Source organism: Hylobates moloch, unplaced genomic scaffold (genome assembly GCF_009828535.3).
Source record: "Hylobates moloch isolate HMO894 unplaced genomic scaffold, HMol_V3 SCAFFOLD_13, whole genome shotgun sequence".
Taxonomy (NCBI): domain Eukaryota; kingdom Metazoa; phylum Chordata; class Mammalia; order Primates; family Hylobatidae; genus Hylobates; species Hylobates moloch.
The window spans coordinates 50,243,448-50,268,736 of NW_026652288.1; the positions used below are offsets into that span (position 1 = coordinate 50,243,448).

The following is a 25,289-nucleotide window of genomic DNA, read 5'->3' on the forward strand; positions in this document are numbered from 1 at the left end:
ACTGCCTTCCCTTTCTAGAGTCCCTTCCTCTACTTCCACAGGGGATCTGGGAAGAATGGGGTCCTGGCTTCCAGCTCCCAGTGGTTTTTGGTTTTGGGATTTTTTTTATTTTTTATTTTTTTTTTTTTGAGACAGTCTTGCTCTGTCACCCAGGCTAGAGTGCAGTGGTGCAATTGTGGCTCATTGCAGTCTCTGCCTCCTGGGTTCAAGTAATTATCCTGCCTCAGCTTCCCGAGTAGCTGGGATTACAGGTGCGGACCACCACATCTGGCTAATTTTTGTATTTTTAGTGGAGATGGGTTTTGCCGTGTTGGCCAGGCTGGTCTTGAACTCCTGGCCTCAGGTGATCTGCTCACCTAGGCATCCCAAAGTGCTGGGATTACAGGTGTGAGCCACCGTGCCTGGCAGAGCTCCCAGCGTTTACAGCCACTAGGAGCTGAAAGTTGGGTCCCTTTGCAAGACTTTCCACCACCACCACCTCTCACAATTCTCCAGGTTTGTAGGAACCGGGCCAGTTTAATCAAGAAGGTACTGAGGGGCCAGCCACTAGCAGGCTTTTGGTCAACTGTCAGATCCAAGGAAAGGGCTCAGCAGAGGTTTACATACCCTAGGACCAAGAAGGGGGCAAACTGGAGCAGAATCCTCCTGGTGAATGACCCCAAACTCCTGGGTTTTCAATACTAGCAGCTTGGAGGAGGAAGCAGCGGAACTTGAGGAGCCGGCGGAGGTCCTCCAGCAAGCTGACTGCGAACGCTGCCTCTGTACCTCAACTCCTGTGTCCCAAATCCAGCTGGCCAGAACCCAGGCACTCGGCGGCCCCGGAAGGCAAGGGGGAATCCCAGTTGGCCGGACGCCAGAGGAGTCTCCTGTCTCTTTAGACCCCAAAGCCTCCTCCCTAAAGCACTGAGGGAGACCCCACACACATATACAGGCTTCCTCCGCCCACCAGAGGTGATTCCTTTCCTCATTAGGAAATTCTCCGCTCCCTTTTCCGACTCGTTTTCCGAGCGTTTACGTTGTACATCTGGAAAGGAATGGGGAGGAAGGAGGGGGAAGCAGAGAGGAGGGGGAAGAACCCAAATCCGCCCAGTCTAACCCAGTCCAGACAACCGGCTTCCAGCTGGGGCTGGGGAAAGGGGGTTGGAGAGGTGCGCCCCCTCCCCACGCCCCTTAGGGGTGGGGGACGCGGGCTCAGAGTTCCAGGGACCCAGGAATGCCCCCCCGCCAGCCCCCTCGGCAGGCGGGGGGAGGGCTCAGCCGGGAGTTTGGCAAACTCCTCCCCGCGTTGAGTCATTCGCCTCTGGGAGGTTTAGGAAGCGGCTCCGGGTCGGTGGCCCCAGGACAGGGAAGAGCGGGCGCTATGGGGAGCCGGACGCCAGAGTCCCCTCTCCACGTCGTGCAGCTGCGCTGGGGCCCCCGGCGCCGACCCCAGCTGCTGCCGCTGCTGTTGCTGCTGCTGCCGCCGCCACCCAGGGTCGGGGGCTTCAACTTAGACGCGGAGGCCCCAGCAGTGCTCTCGGGGCCCCCGGGCTCCTTCTTCGGATTCTCAGTGGAGTTTTACCGGCCGGGAACAGACGGGTGAGTGAGGAGGGCTGGCGACGGGATGGGGGTGGGGGAGCCGCCTGGAGACTGGGGGCGCGGCTGGGGTCTGGAGGGGACCAGGGCTTGAGTTTGAGGGTGGAGTTTGGAAGGACTAGAGCTGCAGTTGGGGGCCCGCGCTAGAGTTGGGGGCCTGCGCTGGAGTAGGGAGGGCACCGTGGCGGGTGAGGAGGGGCCCTGGCGTTCGAGATCATTGGGGAGACATGCGTCTGGTGGGGAGAGGACAGGGAGCTGGAGAAGTCTGGGCAGGGGTCTCCGGGCCAAGGGAGAGGAGAGCGCGTGAATGGAGAGCTGGGGGTCTCTGGCTGATGAAGTCTGTGGGCTGCTGGGACCTGGGGCGGGAGGGGGCGCGGAGGCCGGGAAGGGCTTTTGGGGGCTCCGGGAGACCTCGGGATCCGTAGGGGCCATTGTGCGGCGAGAGAACGGGTAGAAGCCGAATGAGCTACGTGTAGTAGGAGGGAAGTCAGAGACTGAGGGGGTCGGAAGGTTAAATGGGGGCCAGCCTCATCCTCCCCTCCCCCCTCAATTCAGACTGGGGAAAGACCCGAGAGAGGGACGGCGGTTCCCTCTTCTTTCTCCTCTGTCTCCTACTCCTCCCTCCGCCCCCAATCTCTGTTCAGGCGAGGGGATCCGAGAACTGGGGGCGAGTGCGGGGACCCTGGCACTGGGGGCGCTGGGGCTGGGGGCGAACTCAGCCAAGGGCGGGTGCTGGGATGTGTCGGGAGGGGTGTGTGCGCGCGTGAAGGGGGGTGGGCGGTTTCCCTCTTCCTCTAGCTCTTGGGAGGAAGAGAAAAGCTGGTTTCCTGTAGCTGGTCGGCTGGAGCTGTGCTGAGACCGGGACTTCTGGGGCTGGGGTCGGAAGCCGGGGAAACGCGGGCTCCCTGGGGCCAAGAACGTCAGAATGAAGGACTCAGGACCCTGGAAATCTCAAAGGAGGATCCTTATTCCCAACTCAGCAGAGTGATAAGCAGACCCGGACCCCGAGTGCCTAGAAAATGGGGTACTGACAGGCTTGGGAAACAGGAGTCAGAGTGGAAGCAACATTAAAACCAAGGGTGTCTGTTTAAATGTGGGATGGCGGGGAGATTGGGAAGCAAGAGAGGTAGGTGGTTGCTCCTGGGCTAGGCCGTAGATGCCAGATTCCTGGTCCTCCACAATGACTGGTGTAATCCTTTTTCTTCTACATCTCTGAGCTGGGAGCTTCCTACTGCTCACTCCCACCTCAACCCCAGGATCTCAGGGTTTGAGGGGAATTCTGTCAGAAGTGACCTGTTTTTACACATGAGACAGTTAACTGATCTCTACTCAGTCCCTATAGTTTTTGGAGAAAAGGGGTTAATCTAGCTAATACAACTGGGGAGAAAGGCAAATTCTCCTTTGTCTGGAGGACTTGGGGATGGGAGAAAAGAAAAATGATTAGGCCCCGGCTGTTGTTCTGGGCCATTCAAGGTCCCCACCCAACCCCCACCCCACCCCCCTGGCCTTTTGCCCAAACCCCATTGCATCACCCTGGCCTGGAGCCTCTGCCAGGCCTGGTCTCCCCCAGGTTCCCTCAAACTTCTTATCACAGCCCTAATGGAGTAGAAAAGAGGGAGGGAGGAAGGGGATGAGGTCTCCTCCCGCAGATCAGCGTACCTAGTTGTCTGGCATTTAACCTTCTCTTTACTCCCCCCTCCCCTAAATTTCCCTTTAAAACACTCCTCTAAAACATCTGGACTTCACACATTCCTGGTCCCCTAGGTGTCTGTCTGGCCCCTGGCCTGATCCTATAGTCCCTAAAGTCCTCTTCTAAAACAGGACCTAGCTCTCTCATCCCTTCCCCCTCCCCTTCTGCTCATCTCCCCTCTCAAGAGAACCCAGGTGTCCAGCTTACACTCTTTCCCTCTCATTTTCTATTTACAATACCCTCTTAGAGTGGAACATTCTACCTCCCCAGTGACCTCCTCCCACCACAGCTAGGCCTTCACCCCCTTCCCCACAACACAAGACAAACATAGCCCCTCGCCTACAGCCATTGCCAAAGAGGGAGAGCCTTAGTGTTCTAGCTCTTCCTGCATCACCTCTTGTGGTGAACACCAAAATAGCATTAAAGGACAGGGCGAGCACCAAAGCAGTTAGATGGTAGGAAAGGGCAAAGCTTTCAGTCAGAGAGAGGTAGGTGTGAGTCCCCACTACTTACTAGTTTTTTGTGTGGTACCCTAGTACCTAGGGTGAGGTATTTAAGGTCTTGGAGCCTGGTCTTCCCATGAAAATCAGACACCTGACTAACGGAGTTCTGAGGACTAAATGAGAAAACATATACAAAAGGGACCTGGTCCACAAAGAGTGATCAATACATGGGCGGCTGTTTCTGTTTCTGGTTCTCTCCTTCCTGGCTACCGCCTAGTTCTTTAAGTTCTCCCCCATTTCTTACTTGCTTTGAGTATTTGCTTATACTAGTGATAGTAACAATAGTCTGTCATATTCCTTTAGCACTTTCATATCGATTTTTCCATTGGATTGTAACAAAAATCCTTGTGTTAAAGCAAAGGAAGCATTATTGCCCCATTTTTAGATATATAAAAACTGAGGCTGGCTAGGTGCAGTGGCTCACGCCTGTAATGCCAGCACTTTGGGAGGCTGAGGCGGGTGGATCACCTGAGGTCAGGAGTTCGAGACCAGCCTGGCCAACATGGTGAAACCCCATCTCTACTAAAAATAAAAAAATTAGCCAAGTGTGCTGGCACACACCTGTAATCCCAGCTACTCGGGAAGCTGAGGCAGGAGAATCGCTTGAACCTGGGAGGCAGAGATTGCAGTGAGTTGAGATCACACCACTGTACTCCAGACTTGGCGACAGAGTGAGACTCCATCTCAAAAAAACAACAAACAAACAAACAAAAAAATAAAAACAACTGAGGCTTCAGGAGTCAGAAATTTTGAACCAGAAGTTAGTTTAGGAAACATTCAAGGGAAATCCATCATTTTATGCCAGAGAATCCAAAGCTTGAAGAGAGGCAGTGACTTGGCCCAGGACACTTGAAAGCTTGAGAGGCAGGCCAGTCTCAGCTCAGCTCCTTGTTCCCTTCTGCAACTGCCACAAGTGGAGACAGCTGTTCTTCCCCAGCCAATCATACATATCCCTTGTGAATGCACTGGGGGACCCCAAACCAGGTGTCCTCCTCTGGCCTGGCCCATGCTGCTGTAGGACCTGTAGGAGCTGGGTGCTGGTCCACTTGCTGCTCTCCACCCCTGACCTTGTCAGGCCAACAGTCAAACAGTAACCCAGTATTGAACTGGGACTTGGTTAATCAAAAGCTGGGGAGATAGCAGATATGAGAGGAGGGAATAAGTTGGTAATGGGGTAGACCAGAATGCTGTCGTAGAAATCAGGATTCCTGATTTCTGCTTCATATTCTGGGAGGGAGTCTGAGTGACCTAAGCACATTACTTAACTCCTCTGAGATAGTTTTCCCATCTACAGAATGAGAACGTGGGACGAGGTGAGCAGCTTTGAACTTTTTCTTTCTTTTTTTTTTTTTTTTTTGAGACAGAGGCTCGCTCTGTCACCCAGTCTGGAGTGCAGTGGCATGATCTCAGCTCACTGCAACCTCCGCCTCCCAGGTTCAAGCGATTCTCCTGCCTCAGCCTCCCGAGCAGCTGGGACTACAGGCATACACCACCACACCCGGCTAATTTTGTATTTTTTTTTAGTAGAGACGGAGTTTCACCATATTGGCCGTGCTGGTCTCGAAATCCTGACCTTGTGATCCGCCTGCCTCGGCCTCCCAAAGTGCTGAGATTACAGGCATGAGCCACCACGCCCAGCCTGAACTTTTTCTTAAGGAGTGTCAGAACGAGGCCAGCCTGCCTTTATGCCCTGTGGCCTCAGGCACCTACAGTAAAGTCTTAAAACTGGTGGGTGCTCTCTACAGTGCCTTCTAGCTGTGGTAGTCTGTGTCTCCAAGGACCAACCCTTCCATTTCTGAGGCTTCAGAATAAATTACGGCAATTATTTCTTCTCTCAGACTCTATTTCAGAAAAGTGTACCTGCCAAACTGCATTTAGTAAGAAATAATGAATTCCTTTTCTCATTTTTTTATTTTTTATTTTTTTGAAACGGAGTTTCACTCTTGTTGCCCAGTCTGGGATGCAATGGCGCAATCTCGTCTCACCGCAACCCCCACCTCCCCGGTTCAAGCGATTCTCCTGCCTCAGCCTCCTGAGTAGCTGGAATTACAGGCATGCGCCACCACGCCCAGCTAATTTTGTATTTTTAGTAGAGACGGGGTTTCGCCGTGTTGGTCAAGCTGGTCTCAAACTCCCGACCTCAGGTGATCTGCCCATCTCGGCCTCCCAAAGTGCTGGGATTACAAGCGTGAGCCACCACGCCAGGCCGGCCGTTGTTGTTGTTGTTGTTTGTTTGTTTGTTTTGAGACGGAGTCTCGCTCTATCCCCGCGCTGGAGTGCAGTGGCGAGATCTCGGCTCCCTGCAAGCTCTGCCTCCCAGGTTCATGCCATTCTCCTGCCTCAGCCTCCCTAGTAGGTGGGACTACAAGCGCCCGCCACCACGCCTGGATAATTTTTTTGTATTTTTAGGAGAGACGGAGTTTCACTGTGTTAGCCAGGATGGTCTCGATCTCCTGACCTCGTGATCCTCCTGTCTCGGCCTCCCAAAGTGCTGGGATTATAGGCGTGAGCCACCGCACCCGGCACTTTTCTCATTTTTTATTAACCAAAAACATCTATAGCTGCCAATCAGAGTTTCTGACCAGCACGAGATAACCAGGTTCCCACATAAGTTGATATAATTCCAGCCAAAAGCAAATACACTTGAGGTTTTAATTAGCCTAGGCCACCTTATCTGGTAAATGCATGATTTCCGTTAGGCTTTCTGAAATATTGAAAATAGCCCACAGACCCTCCATTGTTACCTTCTTGGACCCCTAAAAGTGCCCAACTGCTGCAGGATTTAGGAAGCAGGAACAAGATGTGGGAAAATAAGGACAAACTAGCTTGCATGCCATCCCTGGCACCAGTCACCTCACTTGGCATGTTGGCAGGGGAGGCACTATTTATTGGATTGACTTAAGGTTGCTGGGATGGAAGGGCCACTGCCTCTCCAGGAATAAGCCACGGGTAGTGTGTCAGGAGGAAAGGAGGCCTGGGTCTGTGTCACTTGCCTGCATGCCAGGTATCCTGAACCATCGCACAGCCAGAATGGATATGCCCTTGGCTTATGGGCTTTACAAGCTCTGTAAACTCTCTGTCTTGCAACCCTGCTAAATTCCAGGCTACTTCCTCAGGCCACCCCAGGAGTGTCAGGCTCAGCTCCTCTCCAAGAGCAGTGGGTGTTGGAGAAATTGGGAGCAGGAATAGGGTCCCTTGGCCTTAGCCCTGTGCTCCAGGAAACTCTGAGAGAAACTCTTCTTCACCCAGAGGAAGAGGGAGAGGGTATTGCCCAAGTCCACAGTTAGCGCCTGAACCAGAACTCTTGGCTCCTGGTCCAGTGCTCCTTTCACTGCTTCCTGTACCTCTGCTGTTCTGGTCTAGTTCAGGTTGGTGGCCCTTTCTGCTTTCTAGAGCCTGAAGGCAGCAACCAAGTTCTCTGGGGGCTGCCCCTGCTGAGAGGGGGGTCTACTCCTCTCACCTCACCCAGCCCTAGGGCGGTGCAGCCAGACCCCACAGATGGATGTCATGCCTAAGTGAGAAAGGTGGGGCCTGGCAGGGAGGTGGGGGTGTGGGAGACAAACGGAGAAGTGAGAGGTTGGAAACAGACAGGAAGCCACAGGCAGTAAACATTTCCTGTCCCCAGAGTAACGGAGACTGGCACCTCCCCTCCCCACCCCCCCTAACTTCAGGAGCTCTCCCTCTTCAGCCTACCCATCTCCTATTCCTCTGGACCCTGCCTTCTCTGCCCTCCATTCTCACCACTGGCCCTCACAGACCCCTCCTCACTCTCCTCTTCCGTCCCCTCAAACCTGTCCTCTCTGCTGCTTCCATCCCCTGGACCTCCTGGGCCACTCCTCCCCGCCTCAGTATACCTGGTCTTCTTGGAAAATACCCCCCGCTCTTGTGACCTGTACCATAATCCCTCACTTTGGGCCTTCTTGCCTAGTGAGAAAGCTGAGGAAGGTATTCAAATATCAGGGAAGGTGTAGGTATTGGGCGGGTTGAAAGCTGAAAGTGGACAGAAACCAATAGAGATGGAGAAATGCAAAATCTGAGATAGAGAGATAGGATCCAAAAACCAAAACCAAGAGAGCAAGCAGTCATGGGGCAGAGGGACAGAGAGATTGAGAAGCAGTGCCAGAGGCAGACACAGAGCAGAGCAGAGGCCAAGGCTGGCAGGACCACTGGTCTAGAGGCCGGGTCGAGTTGCCCAGGCTGCCAGATACGAGTCCTGGCAGGAGACCCTTAGGGGAAACCAAGAGAGCCAAGAGCTGTGTGGAGGTCTTGGAGGCAAGGGACCTAGGGATGAATGAGGCAGAGCTGACGGCAGGAGGACTGCCCAGGCCCTTAGCTAAGACCACCCCATTACATAGGGCAAACTTCTCCTCGTCTCAGGGGAACAGAGGCACTGTGTCCAGAACTAGGACCCCGGTAGAGCAGACTCTGAATTCAGTCAGCTGGGGGTGGTCTATGGGAAAGGGGTTCAAGGGCTGAAACAGAGGCCCAGCCAGGAAGGGGAGGTCCACACCAGGGCCAGGGTGAGGGCAGGCCCAGGCCCAGTGGAACAATCTGTTTTCACTGTCCTCCAGCTCCTCTCTCCACTCCTGCTGCCTGATTTCCAAGACTCACATTTTCCTCCTACACGCCCCAAGGCTGGGTGGCTGGGCAGCCGGATGCCTGGGTCTTGGCCCAGGGAGGGGATTTGGCTTGGGAGGAGAGTATATAGGCTAGATGAGAGAACTTGAGGCTCCACAGGACCTTGGGGTTCCAGAGGCTGCACATCTAATCTCAGCAGGTACATAAAGGAGAGGGAGAAGCCAGGGGTACAGGCTCTGGCCCCTCTTCCCCTTCTAGAAATTGACTCTGGTTCCTCCTCTCTTTATGAACAGGATAAGGTAGGAGACGACAGAGAATGGCGGGAGGAGGGGAGGGTTGTGTTAGTGACAGCGGCACATGGGGACCGCCTGACTCCAGCCTGTGCCTCTGGCATCTGTGGCATCTTCTGAGATATAAATACAACCCAGGGGGCATCTACTCCACCCCCAGCCAGCCCCAGCCTAGAGGCCTGGGTCCTTCCTGCCTCCAGACACCAATGCAGAGCTAAGAGCCATCCTGAACTGCCTCTCTTTTCCCCTCCACAGGGTCAGTGTGCTGGTGGGAGCACCCAAGGCTAACACCAGCCAGCCAGGAGTGCTGCAGGGTGGTGCTGTCTACCTCTGTCCTTGGGGTGCCAGCCCCACACAGTGCACCCCCATTGAATTTGACAGCAAAGGTAGGCCAGTGAAATTCAGGAAGGGACTGGGGGGTGGGACTGCAGCCTGGGGACAAGGCCTGGGTGGGGCCTGGGGTGAGGGGTGGAGCCTGCTGGAACCCCGGCCACGTGACCTCTCAGCACCAGCTCTGATGCTCCAACTGCTTACAGTGGATCCCCATGGCACTCACTCCACTCTCCTGTCCAGCCCAGCCCAAGGAGGACGGGCATGATTCAGAAACATGTGGCTCTCATTTCCCCTGAATCACCCACAACTCTGGGAGGCCAGGGCCGTAACACAGACAAAGACAGGGAATGTTGCACAAACTAATCAGTTCCTTTAACTAAGTACTGACTAAGTGACAGTGCATGACAGGCACTGTGCTGGTGCTGCAGGGATTGAAAGATGACTAAGCCACTGCCCTCGAGGAGCTCAAGGTCTGAGTAGACACAGATGGATGGGAGGAAGATAGAGACTAACAGCTATCAGTTGCCCGGTGCCAGGCCCAGTTGTGAACACTTTACATATATTAGTTCACTTAATCCTTTCAGCAACTGTATAAGGTATTATTATCCCCATTTTCTAAGTGAGGAGACAGAGGTTAAGTAGCTTATCCAAGGTTATACAGCTAGCAAACACTGGAGCGAGGATATGAACTAGGGCCATCTGTCTCCAGAAATAAAAACTGGAGAGGCCGGGCACAGTGGCACGCATCTGTAATCCTAGCACTTTGGGAGGCCGAGGCAGGAGGATCACTTGGTCCCAGTAGTTCAAGACCATCCTGGCCAACATGGTGAGACCCTGTCTCTACCAAAAACATTAGACAGGGCTGGGCGCGGTGGCTCATGCTTGTAATCCCAGCACTTTGGGAGGCCAAGGCAGGTGGATCACTTGAGGCCAGGAGTTTGAGACCAGACTGGCCATCATGGCAAAACCCCATCTCTACTAAAAATACAAAAATTAGCCGGGAATGTTGGCACTTGCCTGTAATCCCAGCTACTTGGGAAGCTGAGGCACAAGAATTGCTTGAACCCAGGAGGCAGAGATTGCAGTGAGCTGAAATCACGTCACTGCACTCCAGCATGGGCTACAGAGAAAGACTCTGTCTCAAAAAAAAAAAAAAAAAAAAAAAATTAGCCAGGCGTAGTGGTGAGTACTTGTAGTCACAGCTACTCTGGAGGTTGAGGTGGGAGAATCACATGAGTGGGGAGGCCAAGGCTGCAATGAGTGGTACTTGCCCCACTGCCCTGTAGCCTCAGTGACAGAGCAAGACCCTGTTTAAAAAAAAAAATTTAAAAAAAACCTGGGCAACATGGCAAAACCCCATCTGTACAAAAAACACAAAAATTAGCTGGGTATAGTTTCCACCCCCTTGGGGGGCTGAGGTGGGAGGATCACTTGCACCCGGGAGGTCAAGGTTGCAGTGAGCCATAATCACACCACTGCACTCCAGCCTGGGCAACAGAGTGAGACCCTATCTCAAAAAAAAAAAAAAAAAAGGAGGTGGCACAAGATGCTGTTAGAGACACAGTCCAAGTATAGACAAAGAAGTACAGCTAAAGGGTTACTCTCTTGGGAAATAGCCACTGTTCCCCACCATCCTCCTGCCCCTGCTCCACAGCAGGCATCCTTGTCTCAGTTGCGTGAGAAAGCAGGAACCGTGGGGAGGCAACTCTAGAAAGCCCAGGTTCTAGGCCGGGCGCGGTGGCTCACGCTTGTAATCCAGCACTTTGGGAGGCCGAGGCGGGCGGATCACGAGGTCAGGAGTTTGAGATCAGCCTGACCAACATGATGAAACCCCATCTCCACTAAAAATACAAAAATTAGCCAGGCGTGGTGATGCGTGCCTGTAATCCCAGCTACTGAGGAGGCTGAGACAGGAGAATCCCTTGAACCAGGGAGGCAGAGGCTGCAGTGAGCCGAGATGGCACTAGTGCACTCCAGCCTGGGCGACAGAGTGAGACTCCGTCTCAAAAAAAAAAAGAAAGCCCAGGTTCTGTGTGCTTGTGCATGCTTGTGTATGTGTGTGTGTGTGTGTGTATGTGTATGTGTGTAGTGGAGAGACGAGTCAGGCTACACAAACAGGCTACACAAAGCAGAATTAAGCTCCTTACCAACTCCACACTCCCAGTGAGTCATGGAGTCTCAGGGCTTGGAAGCGTTTGTTGGGTATCCCCAGGCTGAGGGTAGGGGCTGCCCTAGAGCTCAAGTGTCCGTGGCTCAGCAAGACTCCCCCTTCTCACTTCCACAAGGCTCTCGGCTCCTGGAGTCCTCACTGTCCAGCTCAGAGGGAGAGGAGCCTGTGGAGTACAAGTCCTTGCAGTGGTTCGGGGCAACAGTTCGAGCCCATGGCTCCTCCATCTTGGTGAGGGGCCAGCAAGCTCAGTGGTGTGGTGGCCAGGGGATGGGCAGTGGTTGGGTAAGGCCGGGCCTGGAGGGAGGGAGGAAGAGCCTTACTGGACTGAATCTGAAGGCCCCTTCTCCTGGGCCCTCCCAGGCATGTGCTCCACTGTACAGCTGGCGCACAGAGAAGGAGCCACTGAGTGACCCCGTGGGCACCTGCTACCTCTCCACAGATAACTTCACCCGAATTCTGGAGTATGCACCTTGCCGCTCAGGTAGGGGCAAGAGGGGGCCTATGCCCCGTGTCTGCCTTCTCATATACTTGGAGTGTCTCATATACTTAGGGCTGACTCGCACCCACCACGTGCCCCCATGAGGTTCTAAGTTGCTTAAGATAAAGGCTAACCCAGTTCGTTAGCCTTTATTCTTACTGTCTGGTCCAGGAAAGCCCTTTCTCTGGTTCTCTCTCCCACCTCCTTCCCTATGCCCTCTCTTCTTTCCTGGATGACCCATCTGTGCAGGGCTCATTTTCACCACCTTGTCCCCTCACAGATTTCAGCTGGGCAGCAGGACAGGGTTACTGCCAAGGAGGCTTCAGTGCCGAGTTCACCAAGGTGAGAGAGTGATCTGGGAGAGAAGGGCCGTGGGTGGTGGACATGGGGGGATCGGGCCAGATGTTGGACTCCCCTCCTTTCACCCACAGACTGGCCGTGTGGTTTTAGGTGGACCAGGAAGCTATTTCTGGCAAGGTAAGTCCTGTCTCTGCCATTCTTTTTTTTTTTTTTTTTCTTTGAGACGAAGTCTCACTCTGTCACCCAGGCTGGAGTGCAGTGGCGCAACCTCTGCTGCCCAGGTTCAAGCGATTCTCCTGCCTCAGCCTCCCAAGTAGCTGGGATTACAGGCGCCTGCCACCGCGCCTGGCTAATTTTTGTAGTTTTAGTAGAGAAGGGGTTTCACCATCTTGGCCAGGCTGGTCTTGGACTCCTGACCTTGTGATCGACCCGCCTTGGCCTCCCAAAGTGCTGGGATTATAGGCATGAGCCGCCGCGCCCTGCCTGTTTCTGCCATTCTTTAAGTCCCCTGGCACATAGCCTGTCACCCTACTCCCAGTTCTCCTCTTCCTTTCCTGAAGCTTACATGCCACCACCCTCCCCATGTTTCCCTTTCTTGAACCAGACTTCTGAAATACTACCCAGTCAGCCCCCCAAAGTCCCAAGCCCCCTCTGCCACCTCCCCTCCATCTACTCCCTCTTCATCCTCTCTCCAGGCCAGATCCTGTCTGCCACTCAGGAGCAGATTGCAGAATCTTATTACCCCGAGTACCTGATCAACCTGGTTCAGGGGCAGCTACAGACTCGCCAGGCCAGTTCCATCTATGATGACAGCTACCTAGGTGAGCAAGCAGGTGGGGAAGGGATGGCAGAGGGAGAACCTCAAGTGCTCCTGTCCCCACTCACCCCCTTGCCTCCCCTCTCCTACTCAGGCATCCCCAGCACCCCTGCCACACATGTCATGTGCCTGCTGACTATGAAGGCCCCTAGGGATGGGGAAGGGATTGGGGGATAGGCCAGACCAGAGGGGTCCCCAAAGCAGGAATCCTAACATCCACCCATCCTGTCCCCCAGGATACTCTGTGGCTGTGGGTGAATTCAGTGGTGATGACACAGAAGGTGAGTGTGTCCCCAGGCTGGGGCCAAGGGAGGGGGGTGGTTAGAGGCTCAGGGCCAGAAAGCCCATGAGCTTGGCCACTTACCATTATCTACTTCCCTTTCCCCACCCTTAGGTCACAATTTTCTCTTCTCTTTGCAGACTTTGTTGCTGGTGTGCCCAAAGGGAACCTCACTTACGGCTATGTAAGACCCAGCCTGACCCCTCACTTCTTCTCCTCCCCTGCCTAATCACAAAGAACCGTGCAAGGGCTCAAAAAGGTGGATTAGAACACGGGCTCTGGAGGCAGACTGCCATTCAAGTTCTGGCACTTACTCTGGCGGAATCATTCTGCTCTTTATTCATACTCTGCTTCCTGCTGAACCTCTCTGAGCCTCCTTCTTCTCTGTATACTGGGAATCGTTCTGACCTCGCAAGGCTCTGGCAAGGATGAGATGAGAAAATGCATGTGAAAGTACTCAGTGAATTGTTAGGCAATGTACAACTGGCAGATGTTATTATTAGACCAGGACAAGTGCTTTTTAAAAGATACAGGTAAGAGTGCCATCGGAGTTCATTCAATTAACAACATTTATTAAGGCAAGGTAAGAGATAAGATGAATAAGGTATCATACCCCATCTTATAAGATGCTTCTAATCAAGTATGATAGATAAGACACACATACAAACAATTGTGATCTAAAGTGGAGCAACTATTCATTCTCTTCTCTACTCGGTGCATCAGGCACTATCTATTCATGATTTCTATTCTTCACAACAAGCCTATGGGGTAGATATTATCATCTGTATTTTGCTTATGAGAACACTGAGGTTCTAAGAGACTAAGTAAGTTGCTTAAGATCACCCAGTTAGTAAGTAGGTTTAAAATCAAGTCCCTCTTAATCCAAAATCAGCATTCTTTCTGCATTTGGATAAACTTCAGCAAAGTGGATACAGTGACATAGCAGTTTAGGGGAAGGAATAATCTCCTTTCTAGGAAAAGGATCGTAACAAGTTTGGGGAGTCAGGAAATAAAAATTTTAAGTTTTTAAAAAGGAAGAGGACAGATGAGAGAAGGTTCTATGAAGGTTCAGCAGAGACGAGGCAGGAGGGCACCCTGTGCAGGCGCATGAACAAGGTGGAAGAAAAGGAAAAATTTCAGCCCAGCTTAGCAGACTCATGAGCTGATTGAGGATGAGTAGAATATGGAAAGGTTGAACAAAAACAGACAGGTTAGGGCCAGGTTCTCCAGAGCTTCGGAGGACCAGCCAAGAAGGTAAGATTTTGGGCAGTGACTGCAGGGAGCCACTGGATTTCCAAGCCAGAGGTAGCCCCCTAGATCTGCTGGGAGAGCTGGAGGCAGGGACATTGTCAAGATATCTGTCCAGCAGTCCTGGGAAAGGGCTCACACCAGGATTCAAGAGGCCTGGTGGGGCCAGTCACTAAGGGAATAGAGGGGAGAAATGGTGTTTGTGGTTCGGGGGACTGGAGGATGAGGATGACTTAGGTTTTGAACGTGATGGGTTTGAGGCACCAGCACACATTCAGTCATAATTATTATTGAGTGCCTACTACTCATCAAGCATGACTTTAGGCTCTGAGGAGAAAGCAAAGAACAAAATCAAGTTCCTGCCCCTATTGATCTTACATTCTAGTGGGTAAAAAGGGACAACGAACAGATAAATACACAATCGTCAGTAGTTGGTGATTGACATGGAGAAAAATAGTGAAGCAGACATAGGGTGGAACTACCTGGCATAGAGGTGGGAATATGAGGGCAAAGCTGAGAAGGGAGCTAGGGACAGTGGTCTGCGTCTCTAAGGAACGCCTGCCCCTGGGTGTCCTGTACACATCTATTCTTTAACCATGGGATATTCTGGGAGTCCAGGACCAATGGGCCTATCTCTTCATCTCCCAGGTCACCATCCTTAATGGCTCAGACATCCGATCCCTCTACAACTTCTCAGGGGAACAGGTAAGGATACCCCTTAACCCCACCCCAGCTTGGCCCTCTGCCAACGAAGCCCCAGCCCTGACCTAATAATGTCAGCCCAACTTCCTAGGCCCTCTTGATCCTGTGGATTGAACCTTCTAGTTCTGACCCAGTGCTGCCCCTTTGTCCTCCCCAGATGGCCTCCTACTTCGGCTATGCAGTGGCTGCCACAGACATCAATGGGGACGGGTGAGTGGTGGGAAATGAGCGCACTGTGATACCCTCCCAGATCCAAGAGGGAAGAGTGGGAATGGGACAGAAAATGCAAGGAGAGTGTCTCCGGAGCTTTTTCTCTAGACTCTCGCTCATACCTGCATTCCCCTTGCTCAGGGACAAGGAAAGAGCTGAACGCTGATGATCAGAGACCTCAGGTCTTCTGACTTGATGGAATTCAGAGTGCCCGGGATTTCTAGCACTAGGATTGGGGTGGGGTGGCAAGACAGGGTATCGAGATGCCTGGGTTTGCCTTTCCCCTCAGGCTGGATGACTTGCTGGTGGGGGCACCCCTGCTCATGGATCGGACCCCTGACGGGCGGCCTCAGGAGGTGGGCAGGGTCTACATCTACCTGCAGCACCCAGCTGGCATAGAGCCCACGCCCACCCTTACCCTCACTGGCCAAGATGAGTTTGGCCGATTTGGCAGCTCCTTGACCCCCCTGGGGGACCTGGACCAGGATGGCTACAATGGTGAGTACCATGGGCTCAGAGAGTGAAAGAGGAGGCAGGGGCCCAAGTCAGAAGGGATTTGAGGAGAGGGCATCTGTCAGCTAAGATACCCAGGCCTCCATGACTTCCCGAGGGGTTAAAATCCCACTGTCTGGGTCTTGGGATTTGAAGAGATTAGAATATAGGGACTGACAGATGGGAAAAAATAGGATCCTGGGTCCTGGGGTCTGGTAGTAGAGATTTGAGCCTATGGATTCCTGGCCTGCTGACTAGTGTGTGTTCTGTGTCTTCCAGATGTGGCCATCGGGGCCCCCTTTGGTGGGGAGACCCAGCAGGGAGTAGTGTTTGTATTCCCTGGGGGCCCAGGAGGGCTGGGCTCTAAACCTTCCCAGGTTCTGCAGCCCCTGTGGGCAGCCAGCCACACCCCAGACTTCTTTGGCTCTGCCCTTCGAGGAGGCCGAGACCTGGATGGCAACGGATACCCTGGTGAGTTGTGCCTGAGGCCCCTTTTCACCTTAAAATTCCCTGGTCACTGACCCCTATCCTCTCTTCTGCACCTTTCCTGAAGTTCCTGAGTGCAGTTCTAGCAAATTCCAACAGAGGGCGCTGTCTTCTCACTTCAGCCTCCCTAAGCATTGAAACCAGGAGGGGTTAGGAGAAAGGATCCTGATGTGGGGCTTGCTGTAAGAGGTGATTTCTTGACTTCTTACAGATCTGATTGTGGGGTCCTTTGGTGTGGACAAGGCTGTGGTATACAGGTATGAGCTCCAAGGGGAGTTGAGGGGACAACCTGGGTAGACTGGAACTGGAAATTTCTCAACAGAGCTGAGGTTGGGAAAATCAATGCAGAGGACACACATTCCGGGGCTTGGGCATCAGTTTCCTGTGTCCAGGTTACAGAAGAGTCCTAATTCTATTGACCCTACATTCACTCTTGGCAGGGGCCGCCCCATCGTGTCCGCCAGTGCCTCCCTCACCATCTTCCCTGCCATGTTCAACCCAGAGGAGCGCAGCTGCAGCTTAGAGGGGAACCCTGTGGCCTGGTGAGCTGGTGCCCCGGAAATTGCAGAGACCTGAGCCTGGGAGTGGGCAGGGGCACCAAGTCTGCCTTAAGAAGGGGAAAATGGTGGTGTCCTAGTCTGGGTCTGGCTGGGAGATAGGTAGAGGATAGGATGTCTGTTCCAGTTGGATTCACCAGCTTTCTTCTTGGTCTTTCTCCAGCATCAACCTTAGCTTCTGCCTCAATGCTTCTGGAAAACACGTTGCTGACTCCATTGGTGAGAGAGACTGCCTGGATCTCTCAGGCCCTAGGACAGGGAACGAAGGGACTGGGGACCTGGGGACATTTCTTCTCTCTGAAAAGATGAGGAAAGACAAGCAGTTTCCCCTTATATGTCCCTGGCTGCAGGCTTCACAGTGGAACTTCAGCTGGACTGGCAGAAGCAGAAGGGAGGGGTACGGCGGGCACTGTTCCTGGCCTCCAGGCAGGCAACCCTGACCCAGACCCTGCTCATCCAGAATGGGGCTCGAGAGGATTGCAGAGAGATGAAGATCTACCTCAGGGTATGGCCCAGAGGGCGGGGTGTGGACTGGCCAGGCAGGGTGGCCACATAGAACTGAGGGCACCTCCTGAAGGGAAAAAGATTGGGGGATTCCAGTGAAGGGCTTGGGACTCTTGTGGGGACTGAGAAAGGGAGACCTTCTGTCAGAGGAGCTGGGAAGCAGGCTGCCAGGGCCTCTGAAACAATGAGGATGGTCAGAAGTGGGCCCTAAGCAGACAAAGGGAGATGAGAGAGGCTAAGGAGCAGGGCCACTAAGTCTCCAGAGTCCCCTGACTCCATGAACTCTCTCCTCTGGCCCCAGAACGAGTCAGAATTTCGAGACAAACTCTCCCCGATTCACATCGCTCTCAACTTCTCCTTGGACCCCCAAGCCCCAGTGGACAGCCACGGCCTCAGGCCAGCCCTACATTACCAGAGTAAGAGCCGGATAGAGGACAAGGTGAGGACAGGGCAGGGAGAAGGGACCTAGGAGGACAGAGGCCTGGGTACTGGGGGGGCAGGGCCCTGGAAAGAGAAGAGCCTACAGCCCAGGAATGGGTCTAAACTTCCCCTCTCAAGGCTGCCCTGCTCCCCAGGCTCAGATCTTGCTGGACTGTGGAGAAGACAACATCTGTGTGCCTGACCTGCAGCTGGAAGTGTTTGGGTAAGTAGGGAGTTCCAGGTGCACCTGGCACCTGAAAAAGTCAGCTAGGGACATACTAGCTGTGTCGCCTTGGGAAGTTGCTGAGCTGCTCTGAGCTTTAACTCCTTTGTCTGCATAGTGGGAATAGTAGCATTTATTTCTCAGACTTTTTGGAAAGGTTAAATGAAATAATCTACATAAAAAATCTAGCCTAGTGCCTGCCATAGAGTTAGAACTCAGTAAACAGTGTCTATTATTACTTTATTATTACTCTTTTTTTTTTTTTTTTTGAGACGGAGTCATGCCCTTGTCACCCAAGCTGGAGTGCAGTGGCGCAATCTCGGCTCACTGCAACCTCCGCCTCCCAGGTTCAAGCGATTCTCTGCCTCAGCGTCCCAAGTAGCTGGGATTACAGGTGCCTGCCACCATGCCCGGCTAATTTTTTTAATATTATTATTTTTAGTAGAGACAGGGTTTCACCATCTTGGCCAGGCTTGTCTTGAACTCCTGACCTCGTGATCCACCCGCCTTGGCCTCCCAAAGTGCTGGGATTACAGGTGTGAGCCACTGCACCCGGTCTCGTATTATTACTCTTATAATGGTCCTTTGTCCTGGTTTAAGGATTAATTCCCCAATGTCCCTTACCCTCTGTGTCCCTTCCAGGGAGCAGAACCATGTGTACCTGGGTGACAAGAATGCCCTGAACCTCACTTTCCATGCCCAGAATGTGGGTGAGGGTGGCGCCTATGAGGCTGAGCTTCGGGTCACCGCCCCTCCAGAGGCTGAGTACTCAGGACTCGTCAGACACCCAGGGGTGAGATGAGACTCTCGAGTGGGAGTTGGGAGGATACCCCTCCAGAGGGGACACCAAAACCTGACCAGTGCCCACCCCACCTCCAGAACTTCTCCAGCCTGAGCTGTGACTACTTTGCCGTGAACCAGAGCCGCCTGCTGGTGTGTGACCTGGGCAACCCCATGAAGGCAGGAGCCAGTGTAAGTTTGGGATGAAAGAGGATGGGACAGAGGGAGAGCAGACCTGAGGGTGGTAACCAGCCAGCAGAGAGCACAGCTGTGAGATGGGGAGAGAGGGTGAAATACACAGTCTAACTGCCCTCTTTTCCTCTTTTTCTGTCCCCAGCTGTGGGGTGGCCTTCGGTTTACAGTCCCTCATCTCCGGGACACTAAGAAAACCATCCAGTTTGACTTCCAGATCCTCAGGTAGGGAGTGACTGTGCCTAGGCTGGGGCTGAGCTGGGGACAGAAGGGAGGGCTGGGCACCATTCTCGCTGGCTGCACTCCAGCACCTCAGACTTGCCTCCATCCCACAGCAAGAATCTCAACAACTCGCAAAGCGACGTGGTTTCCTTCCGGCTCTCCGTGGAGGCTCAGGCCCAGGTCACCCTGAACGGGTCAGTGCCAGGCAGAATGGGGTCTTTCTGAGAGGGGAGACAGACTTCTAGGGAAGATGCATATGGGGTTTCTTCCACCCTCCTCTAAACCACCCTCCTCCTTAGTGTCTCCAAGCCTGAGGCAGTGCTATTCCCAGTAAGCGACTGGCATCCCCGAGACCAGCCTCAGAAGGAGGAGGACCTGGGACCTGCTGTCCACCATGTCTATGAGGTAACTGGGGAAGGGGCAGGGCCAGAATGAATGATGGGAAAGGAGGAGCTAATATGAGTGACAGATGTCTGGAACCCACATGAGAGACTGAGAGAAAGAGAGGAGGGAGGGGTAAGTGATATGCAAAGGCATGAGGCAGAGTCCTGTGAGAAACAGCCAGAGGAGAGACAGGCCAATTGAGTGGCTTGGAAAGAAAGATGGAGCCCCCTCCAAAAGTGTTGGCTAGAGAGGATTTCAGCTCTGCCCATTGCTTCCCTGCTTCGTCTCTGAGATAGGAGCCTGACGGCAGGGTATAGTGGAGCCATGGTGATCCAGGCTCTCAAGGGGGCAGAAGCATTCCCTTCCTTCTCATGATGATTGTGCTCTTCCCTCCTCAGCTCATCAACCAAGGCCCCAGCTCCATTAGCCAGGGCGTGCTGGAGCTCAGCTGTCCCCAGGCTCTGGAAGGTCAGCAGCTCCTATATGTGACCAGAGTTACGGGACTCAACTGCACCACCAATCACCCCATTAACCCAAAGGGCCTGGAGGTGAGAGCCTGAACACTGGCATGGGGAAGAGGAGTAGATTCAGAGGACCAAGGCTGAGGGGTTGGGGAAGGTTGCTGGGGGCCTGCAAGAGGCAATGTGGATGTGCCTATAGCTAGGGCTGAGGGCCACAAGGCCCAACGTTACCTCAAAAGCCTCTGGAGGAAAAAGGACTTTGATCCACTGTGTTTCTTTCTGCCTGAACTATCCCTTCTTTGTTTCCTGGCATACCCCTAGGGCCCAGTTATGCGCCACCTCCTCTAGGAAGCCTTCTTCAAACCTTTTCCTCTGGGCCCCAATGCCTGTTTTATAGTTCATTTACTCATTAACATTTAATTAAATAAGTGCCTGTACTGAACACTGTTAAGCCCAGGAAATATTGCACCAAACAAAACTGACAAGGTCTCCACGTTCATGGAACTTACATTCTAGTGAAGGGTGATAGACATAGAAAATAAAAAGAGAAGGAGAAAAATTAACAGGGATTGAAAGGTGATGAAGTGAAGTGTTAATAAGCTGTAGGGACACTATTTAAATTGGATCATCGGAAAACCTCTTAAAGACGCCACAGCTGAACTGAGGCCTGAAAGATAAGGTTGAACCTATCTATAAGACTCAGGGATGAGCATTCCAAACCGAGGGAACAGCCAGTGCAAACACAGGAACACGGACCTAATTATTTATTTAAGCATCTCCTCCAGTGCGAGGAGTTTTTCTTCATTTCCGTATTTTAACCCTGAGCTCGGTGCCTTGCACATACGAGGTGGACAGTTGGATGGATCAATAAAGAGACAGATGAAAGAATAGGTTGAAGCTGCCCTGGAACCCAGGTGCAGGCTGACTTAGAAGCTATAATGAGATGGGAAAGGGGCCCAACACTCTCTTTCTCTTATAGTTGGATCCCGAGGGTGCCCTGCACCACCGGCAAAAACGGGAAGCTCCAAGCCGCAGCTCTGCTTCCTCGGGACCTCAGATCCTGGTAAGTCAGGCGGGGAATGAGGTGTGGACCAAAGTGTTGAGTACTTGTTTGGGTTCTCAGAGCCATCACAAGGGCAGAACACCAGGTTCAAGCTTCTTTCTTCCTAGAAATGCCCGGAGGCTGAGTGTTTCAGGCTGCGCTGTGAGCTCGGGCCCCTGCACCAACAAGAGAGCCAAAGTCTGCAGTTGCATTTCCGAGTCTGGGCCAAAACTTTCTTGCAGGTGAGGGAGCCTTACCTCAGCCCTGACCCCTGACCTTTGGGCCTGCTTAGACTGACCCACCCCTTTCTCCACTGCAGTAGCCACCTCTCCTTTGGTGAATGGGACCCAGCACTCCAGCTCCCCTTCCTTGCCCTTGTCTAGACCAGGCTGTATGTCCTTGGCGTCATCTAGTGGCCACAGTGGGAGCAGCAGCTTCCCTTTCCCGGCCCATTCAGAGGAGGGAGGGCTGGAGGGAGACCAGTGTGCAAAGAATGATAGAAAAACAGTAAGATGGAAGATGAATCCATAGTGAATAGGTAAGCACATGTAGGAATAGTAAAGAGCAGTCACTTCTTGAGCACACACTGCAGGCCAGGCACTGTTCTGGTGTCAAAGCACATTAATAATTCAGAAAAATTTTTTTTATTGAACATGTAGTCATCTAATTATATATTATCCAGTTACAATTATTCAGTTACACATTTATTATCTCATATAAGGAACATCAAGAGAAGCTCAGGGGCCAGGCACAGTGGCTCACACCAGTAATCCCAGCACTTTGGGAGGCCGAGGTTGGCAGATCCCTTGAGCCCAGAGGTTTGAGACCAGCCTGGGCAACATGGCAAAACTCTACTTCTACAAAAACAAAACCAAACAAAAGTTAGCTGGGCATGATGGCACATGCCTGTAGTCCCAGCTACTTGGGAGGCTGAGGCAGGAGGATTGCTTGAGCCCAGGAGGTGGAGGTTCCAGTGACCTAAGCCCACACCACTGCACTCCAGCCTGGGGGACAGAGTGAGACCTTGTCTCGAAAAAAAGAGAGAGAGACTCAGGGAGAATGAGTCCAAAATAGGGAAAGATCACAACCCCAACCAGACCACGGGGAACCCTATGTCCTCTGGATCCCAAGAGAGGATGTGCTGACCAACTTGCCCCTACCCACAGCGAGAGCACCAGCCATTTAGCCTGCAGTGTGAGGCTGTGTACAAAGCACTGAAGATGCCCTACCGAATCCTGCCTCGGCAGCTGCCCCAAAAGGAGCGTCAGGTGAGTCTAGGGCCAGAGGACTGGACGAGGGAATACAGGGCTCAGAGTGCTGGAACTAGGGCTGGGACATGGGTGAGGGCCGGCCTTGGTATTCTTAACAACTGTTGAGAATGTACTATGTGTCAAGCACTGTGCAGATGCCAGAGACAGAGTGGTAGGCAAGATCAACATGGTATCTTTGCTCCTGGTGTTCACAGTCTCGTGGAACAACACAGTGTTCCAGGTGTGGTGATATTTATGAAAACACATGATAGGAACACCTGAAACCAGTCTAACTGGGTCAGGGAAGGCTTCCTGGAAGAAGTGATGTTCAATCTGAGACCTGAAGAATAAATAGGAACTAACCAGGCTAGCCATTCAGGAAAGGGATATCCTGGGGAGAGGTGAATAACAGATATGAGGCCGAGCGCAGTGGCTCACACCTGTAATCCCAGCACTTTGGAAGGCCAAGACAAGCAGATTGCTTGAGCTCAGAACATAGTGAGACCCTATCGCTACAAAAAATACAAAAATTAGCCAGATGTAGTGGCGCACATCTGTGGTCCCAGCTACTCGGGAGGCTGAGGCAGGAGGATCACTTGAGACCAGGAGGCAGAGGCTGTAGTAAGCTGAGATCGCACCACTGCACTCCAGCCTGGGTGACAGAGTGAGACTCTGTCAAAAAAAAAAAAAACAACGGATATGATATGACAGCCCGAAAGTAAGAGAGACAATATTGTACATTTTAGGAACTTAAATTTTTAAGTTCAGAATGCTGTTGGTTCAAAATAAGAGGTGGGAAGTGGGTCTAGATCCAATGACAAGTGGGGGCCAAGTATAGGGTAGAAAGAACTTCTGAGCTTTCATTGACTTCACCCAACTTGCTCCCCAGGTGGCCACAGCTGTGCAATGGACCAAGGCAGAAGGCAGCTACGGCGTCCCACTGTGGATCATCATCCTAGCCATCCTATTTGGCCTCCTGCTCCTAGGTCTACTCATCTACATCCTCTACAAGGTCAGCCACATCCTGCTTGTGACTTGGCCACCCTCTCATCAGGCTCTGCCCTTGGCCTGGCACAGTCCCAAGTATCTACCTCTAGACCAGTTCACCAGCCATGTGCCCCCACCTCTGTCCTGGCTACATGCATCCCATCCTAACCCTTCCTATAGGATCTCTCCCTTCATTCTATAGCCACTAGCTTAGAAAGGGTCCTCTTGACTCAAGATGATAAGTTTGCCTATACTTGCAAAATCACTGGAACCCAAAGATGACAAATACATGGCATTTGTGCTGTCAGTTTCTCCAAAAATCCATGGCAGCCATCACTAACCTAGAAATGGCTACTGATCATCTCCTAGAAGTGGCTTCAGAATCTCTCTCAAAAGGCAGCCATGGCCAGGTGTGATGGCTCACACCTGTAATCCCAACATTTTGGGAGGCCAAGGTGGGAAGACAGCTTGAGCCCAGGAATTCAAGACCAGCCTGGGTAACACACTAAGACCTTGTCTCTACAAAAAAAACACAAAGATTAGCCAGGTTTGGTGGTGCGTGCCTACAGTCCCAGCTACTCTGGAGGCTGAGGTGGGAGGATCGCTTGAGCCCAGGAGTTTGAGGCTACAGTGAGCCATGATCATGCCACTACACTCCAGGCTGGTCAATAGAGTGAGACCCTGTCTCAAAAACAAACAAACAAAAGCAGCCACTACTAAGCAATCAACTTGGCATTTGAGTTCAAATCTATCTGCCATTTCTGGCTTAACTGGGGAATTTTAAAGGCACTGGTAAAAGATACCCCCATACAAAATCACCCCCAAGTTTAGTCCTCCTGGGTCAATTGCACAACTTAGAGGGGTAGTCCTAGCCTGAATTCAGAGGCCACTTTTGCAGGATGTAGAGGTTGGAGGCACTAGAGTCCTCCTTATTACTTCTTGGAATAAGAGCTGTGGAGAAATGGCAGCCATGGTACCTAAACTCTCCCTTTTTCCCCTTTTATCAGCTCGGATTCTTCAAGCGCTCCCTCCCATATGGCACTGCCATGGAAAAAGCTCAGCTCAAGCCTCCAGCCACCTCTGATGCCTGAGTCCTCCCAATTTCAGACTCCCAATCCTGAAGAACCAGTCCCCCCACCCTCATTCTACTGAAAGTGAGGGGTCTGGGTACTTCCTGAAGGTGCTGACGGCCAGGGAGAAACTCCTCTCCCCAGCCCAGAGACATACTTGAAGGGCCAGAGCCAGGGAGGTGGGGAGCTGGGGATCCCTCCCCCCCACGCACTGTGAAGGACCCTTGTTTACACATACCCTCTTCATGGATGGGGGAACTCAGATCCAGGGACAGAGGCCCCAGCCTTCCTGAAGCCTTTGCATTTTGGAGAGTTTCCTGAAACAACTTGGAAAGATAACTAGGAAATCCATTCACAGTTCTTTGGGCCAGACATGCCACAAGGACTTCCTGTCCAGCTCCAACCTGCAAAGATCTGTCCTCAGCCTTACCAGAGATCCAAAAGAAGCCCCCAGCTAAGAACCTGGAACTTGGGGAGTAAGAACTCGCAGCTCTGGACAGCCCCACCCTGGTGGGCCAACAAGGAACACTAACTATGGATGGTGCCCCAGGACCAGCTCAGGACAGATGCCACACAAGGATAGATGCTGGCCCAGAGCCCAGCTCCAAGGGGAATCAGAACTCAAATGGGGCCAGATCCAGCCTGGGGTCTGGAGTTGATCTGGAACCCAGACTCAGACATTGGCACCTAATCCAGGCAGATCCAGGACTGTATTTGGGCCTGCTCCAGACCTGATCCTGGAGGCCCAGTTCACCCTGATTTAGGAGAAGCCAGGAATTTCCCAGGACCCTGAAGGGGCCATGATGGCAACAGATCTGGAACCTCAGCCTGGCCAGACACAGGCCCTCCCTGTTCCCCAGAGAAGGGGGAGCCCACTGTCCTGGGCCTGCAGAATTTGGGTTCTGCCTGCCAGCTGCACTGATGCTGCCCCTCCTCTCTCTGCCCAACCCTTCCCTCACCTTGGCACCAGACACCCAGGACTTATTTAAACTCTGTTGCAAGTGCAATAAATCTGACCCAGTGCCCCCACTGACCAGAACTAGAA

At 52.7% G+C, this 25,289-nt stretch overlaps 1 protein-coding gene across 1 annotated transcript; it reads left to right on the forward strand.

Annotated features, from left to right (window-relative positions):
* The first annotated feature begins 1,292 nt into the window (after positions 1–1,292).
* ITGA5 (integrin subunit alpha 5) lies at positions 1,293–25,289 on the forward strand. The gene is made up of 30 exons (XM_032173497.2): positions 1,293–1,578; positions 8,892–9,022; positions 11,255–11,367; positions 11,500–11,620; positions 11,898–11,959; positions 12,049–12,094; positions 12,613–12,738; positions 12,971–13,015; positions 13,155–13,198; positions 14,911–14,967; positions 15,122–15,174; positions 15,464–15,672; positions 15,946–16,137; positions 16,364–16,409; positions 16,593–16,694; positions 16,873–16,928; positions 17,060–17,214; positions 17,515–17,652; positions 17,789–17,856; positions 18,499–18,649; positions 18,736–18,828; positions 18,974–19,053; positions 19,164–19,244; positions 19,350–19,455; positions 19,833–19,982; positions 20,875–20,958; positions 21,066–21,179; positions 22,104–22,205; positions 23,077–23,199; positions 24,182–25,289. Exons 1-30 carry the CDS (start codon positions 1,361–1,363, stop codon positions 24,263–24,265), a joined length of 3,150 nt encoding a protein of 1,049 aa, XP_032029388.1. The 5' UTR covers positions 1,293–1,360; the 3' UTR covers positions 24,266–25,289.